The sequence below is a fragment of the Echinops telfairi genome, unplaced genomic scaffold (genome assembly GCF_000313985.2).
Source record: "Echinops telfairi isolate 266 unplaced genomic scaffold, ASM31398v2 ScPeMD7_7421;HRSCAF=8459, whole genome shotgun sequence".
NCBI lineage: Eukaryota > Metazoa > Chordata > Mammalia > Afrosoricida > Tenrecidae > Echinops > Echinops telfairi.
This window is the reverse complement of record NW_022111321.1, coordinates 5,456,938-5,461,909: the sequence shown is the minus strand read 5'-3', so window position 1 is coordinate 5,461,909 and position 4,972 is coordinate 5,456,938. Positions and strand designations below refer to the sequence as shown.

The window sequence follows — 4,972 nt, the reverse complement described above, 5'->3', positions numbered from 1 at the left end:
CTCGACCTTCCCCTAATCCTCTTGGGGTGTTTATTCTCGCTGGCCCTGAGGGGTTTATCTATCCTGAATTCCCTGTGTTGTGGGCTCTTATCTGTAGCAGTGTGCATGTTCTGGTCTAATCTGATTTGTAAGGTAGAATTGAGGTCATGATATTGGGGGGAAGGAAGCATTAAAGAACTAGAGGAAAGTTGTGTTTTCTCGGTGCTATACTGCACCCTGACTGGCTCATCTCTTCCTTGTGACCCTTTTGTGATGGGGATGTCCAATTGTCTACAGATGGGCTTTAGGTTTCCATTCCACACCTTACCCCCCATTCACATTGGGTATGATTTTGTTCTGGGTCTTAGATGCCCGATACCTGATCCCATTGACACCTCATGATCACACAGGCTGGTGTGCTAATTCCAAGTGGCCTTTGTTGCTGCTCAGCTAGATAGCCACTTGTTTATCTTCAAGTCTTTAAGACCCAAGCAGACACTATATCTTTTGATAGCCGGGCACCATTAGCTTTCTTCACCATGTTTGCTTATGCACCCATTTTGTCTTCAACAATTGTGTCAGGAAGGTGAGCATCACAGAATGCCAGATTATTAGAACGAAGCGTTCTTGTGTTGAGAGAGTTCTTGAGTCGAGGCCCAATGTCCATCTGTAACTTTAATTCTTAACATATAGTTTTAAGTACATGGGTCTATTCCCCTCTCATTATATATAAATATATCTACATATGCAGATGCCTGTATTTAGACCTCTATAAATGTCCTTTGCCTCCTGGTTCTTTTCCCTGTTTTCTTTCACTTTCCTCTTGTCCCACCATCATGTTTGGATTTTATTCGGGCCTAGTAATTCCTCACTGCCATATTGCCCTTAAGCCCCACTAGGCATCCTAAGCCCTTCTCTCCAGTGACTTTAGTTCACTTGTTGTTCCCTTGTCCCTGGGTTGGTTCCCCCTCCCCCTCCTTTCTGCCACCTGCCCTTCTTCCGTATCCCCCCAGACCATTGGTCCTGTTCTTTTCATCTCTGAATTATTTATCCATCTATCTTATCTAGATAGACATGCAGAGACATTAATAAGTGCCCTAACCAATAAGCCTTATATTTTATCAGATATACTAGAGATATATTTTGTTCTACAAATTAGGGATGTGGGAAGTTAGAATTGGTAGGGACAATTGGTCTATACTTGGTTTAACAGTGCTTATTATTCCTGGAAGTAGATTTGACTTTTTCCCCCCCTGGGTATTATTTTTGAGTCAGTATATTTGCAAGGACCTCTTGATCCTTTGTGCAGGGGAAAGGGAGTGCTTGACCCATCAGCCACCCTGCAGGAAAAAGATGAGTGAGACCCATCTTTGACAGTTACCACATGTGGTTTATTTGATGTTGGCAAAAATCAGATTTTCCATCTGATTTTTCAAGAGTCGGACATCTCTTGAACAGTGCTATCATTGATGGTTAAGTATACTGAATTCTAAAAGGAATGTCCTAAAGGGATCCGTGCCTGGATATGTTAATCTGATATATTTGTTAGAAAAAAGTGAATCACATTGTCCAGTCACACCTACTACCTTCATAAGAGAGTATATGACAAGAACATTTCTTCTTTAGCAATTGTGTTAGCTTTTTGAGGGCTATGTATCTAAAATCAGTTATTATTTTCCCCTAATTTTAGGCTTAAATTAAACCGCTCTGGTGGCACAATGGTTCAGCAATTGGCTGCAAACCTCAAGGTGGCGATTTGAACCCACCGTGAATCCCTGGGAGAACAGACCTGGTGACCTGCTCCCTTAAAGCATTCAGCCTAAGAAACCCAGAAGGCATTTTTCTGTCACATGAGGTGATTCTAGGTTGGAATTGACTCGGCAGCACACTTCATCATTTAATATCAGTTGTTATTTAACCCTAATTTTAGGTTTACAAAAAAACCCCAAAACCGCCATCGAGTCAATGCTGACTCATAGCGACGCTCTGTGGGTTTCCAAGACTAACTTTGTGGGAGTAGAAAGCCCAGTCTTTCGCCCCCTGGAGATGTTGGTGGTTTTGAACTGGCAACCATGCGATTGCAGTCATGCCACATGACCATTATACCACCAGAGCTCCAATGTTGGGTTTAAGTTACTCAATAATAGAAAATCCGTTTACAGCATCATTTTTTGTAGAGCTTTAGCTATTTTAAAGTAGACCATCTTTTGTTTTTGATATCTTCTTAGGCTTTTCTCTTTATTTTTTTCCTCACATAAACAACCAAACCAAACTCACAGCCATTTAGTTGATTGACTCACAGCGACTCTATAGGGAAGGGTAGAACTGTCCCAATGGGTTTCTGAGACTGTAAATATTCAAGGGAGTAGAAAGCCTCATCTTTCTCCTGCAGGGTGGATGGTGACTTTGAACTGCTGATATTAAGAGTTAGCAGCCCAACGCGTAACCTGCTACGCTATCAGGGTGCCTCTTCCTGAACATAGAACATGTTAAAGCCCACTAACATTGATTCAGTTCTGACTCATATCAACCCTATATGTGACTTCAAAGGCTTTGCCAATCTTTATGCAAGCAGACAGCCTTATTTTTTCCCCTGCTGAACAGCTAGTGGATTTGAACCACCAACCTTGTAGGTAGCAATCCAATGCTTACTCAACAGTGCCACCAAGATTATGTTAGCTATAATATATATTAGCAACAATCAATTTTACAAGTAAATACTAGTGCAGAGACATATGTAGAATACTTACAAAAAGAGGATTATGAGGTTGTTAATTGTATGCCCGTTTTAACCCTGGGAACCCTGGTGGCATAGCGGGTTACACATTGGACTGTTAATAACATGGTCAGTGGTTTGAACCCACCAGCTGCTGTGAGGAAATAGGATGAGACTTTCTGCCCATCAAGGTTAACATCCTTGGAAACTCTCAGGACCAGTTTTACTCTTCCCTACAGGGTTGCTGTGAGTCTAGTCACTGGCAGTGGGTTTATCCTTCTCCCAATTCATCCCCATTCCCTCACGAAGGGATCAAGAAATAGTTGATGAAGGGCCCTTCAGATTTTAAACATGCAGAACACTCCTCTGTGTGGTTTTCCAAAATAAAAGCAATAGCAGCAGTTAATGCTTTGCTATTTTAGCTTCATTTTGAGGAAACTGACTAATTAAGCTGTCTTCTCGTAACTGAGTTAATGGTTTTGCCAAGAAGAAAGATGAGAAGCTAATCACAGGCTTAGCTCCTTATTGTTGCTATTTCAGATGAGTCAGGATGCATTCATATTTGGCTAATGACTTTTCAGTGTAGCAAAGAGAAGAAATAAGATTTATGTTTAAATGACTGATTTAATAAGGTATATAGAATAAGTTGACTTTTTGATGTTGTCATATGCTTGATCACCAGCTTCATTCAGCATCACAGACACAAAATAATTAAACAAGGCATAATTGTTGCCCCTTTTTGTTCAAGAAGAGACATTTGCCACACTGCTCTGCTGTCGTTTCCCAAGTTTAGGAAACTTCAAGACAACATCGCTCGCACTCTTTCCCTTTTGCACACAGTACTGGCTGTTCTCTACCACTACTGGATAGGGATCTTCCTACAGATTCAATTGTTGAAGTATTTATTTCCCTAATCTGAAATCCAGTAATTGATAGAATTCCCTTTCACAGCCCTATAGTTGCTACAGTCTTACATGGAAGCTTTCAAATGATTTTGAATTATTAGATTGATTCCCCAAACCCAACCCATGGCCATTAAGTTCATTCATATGAACCTTATAGGACCTAGTAGAACTACTACTTAGGTTTTACTTCTGTAAATGGAAACAGATAGCTTCATCTTTCTCCCATGAAGTAACTCAGGTGTCCAAACCACAATTTTACAGTTAGCAGGCCAATGTCTAGCCCACTGCACCACCGAGAATAGGATTAAAGGAAGCCATTGACCCTCCTGGACTCTGATTTTTCCCCTGACTAGTTCCCCCAAATTTTTGTAAAATTAAAACAGTAAACGACTTGTGTTCTAGTTAGAGAAGATGACTTTGCCTTTTGATAGAAAGTTCCTCCTAGTATATTGAACTTTAATGTACCCCAGGGTGATGGGATACTCTTTGAAAAGACAAGTAGGTTGATTTGTAAATTGTCTGCATATTTATTTGCCTTATTTATTTTAGGTAATTACTGACATTTTCTAGAGACATTATTGACATTTTTAAATGTAATTCTTGGAAACAAATATATGTTGCTGGAAATGTATAGAAAAATAGCTGTTATTTATAGTCAGTTTGGACCGAGCAAGGTCAGAGTTGCTCAAATCCAAATTCAGCAACTTGTGCACGTTGAGATTGCAACTATTATGAAAGAAGTAGAAATAGCATGGTCTGAGTACAGTTGAAAAAGAGATTTGGGGAAGAATTATTTCGGAAAACTGGTAAAGTGCTTTTGAACCAAAAATCAAACAAGTTAATACATTAATGTCTTAGAAATACTTGATTGTTTCAAAAAAAATGTCTTAATCTTCTCAATCTGCAGTTTCCCACAGCATTTGAATTCAACGACTATTTTCTCATCACCATTTTGGACCACCTCTACAGCTGCTTATTTGGAACATTCCTCTGTAACAGTGAACAGCAGAGAGGAAAGGAGGTAAAAGATGAACCATGACACCCCCTCCCCCCACCGCCTCTCCGCTAAATTATTGTGAATCAGGTAATACATATCTGTATACAAATGTTTGTGTGAATGTTTTCAGTTAACACAGGTATGATACCTAGCACTGGACTTGCTGTATCATGATTGTAGTTCTGTGCTTACAGTTTTTGAGAAATAGAAGATTACTTAAAAGCTTCCAATTTTAACTAAAAATTATCACTGGGGGAAGAAGATGCTCAGTATATCTTAAACAGAAAGAATTACAGAACAGATCAAGCATGGAGTTATGATATTGAGAGATTCTATGGACAAAAAATGAATGATGCAGGAAACATCAAAAGAAGA

The 4,972-nt window shown here is 39.6% G+C and overlaps 1 protein-coding gene across 2 annotated transcripts in view; it reads left to right on the top strand.

Moving 5' to 3' along the window:
• The window catches only part of MTMR2 (myotubularin related protein 2), a 90,627-nt gene that overhangs the window by 83,760 nt on the left and 1,895 nt on the right, over nt 1-4,972 (top strand). For both annotated transcript variants that reach the window (XM_045297771.1, XM_045297770.1), the window contains one exon: nt 4,508-4,621. In XM_045297771.1, coding sequence (XP_045153706.1) covers nt 4,508-4,621 — 114 coding nt within the window. The remainder of the gene's footprint in view (nt 1-4,507; nt 4,622-4,972) is intronic.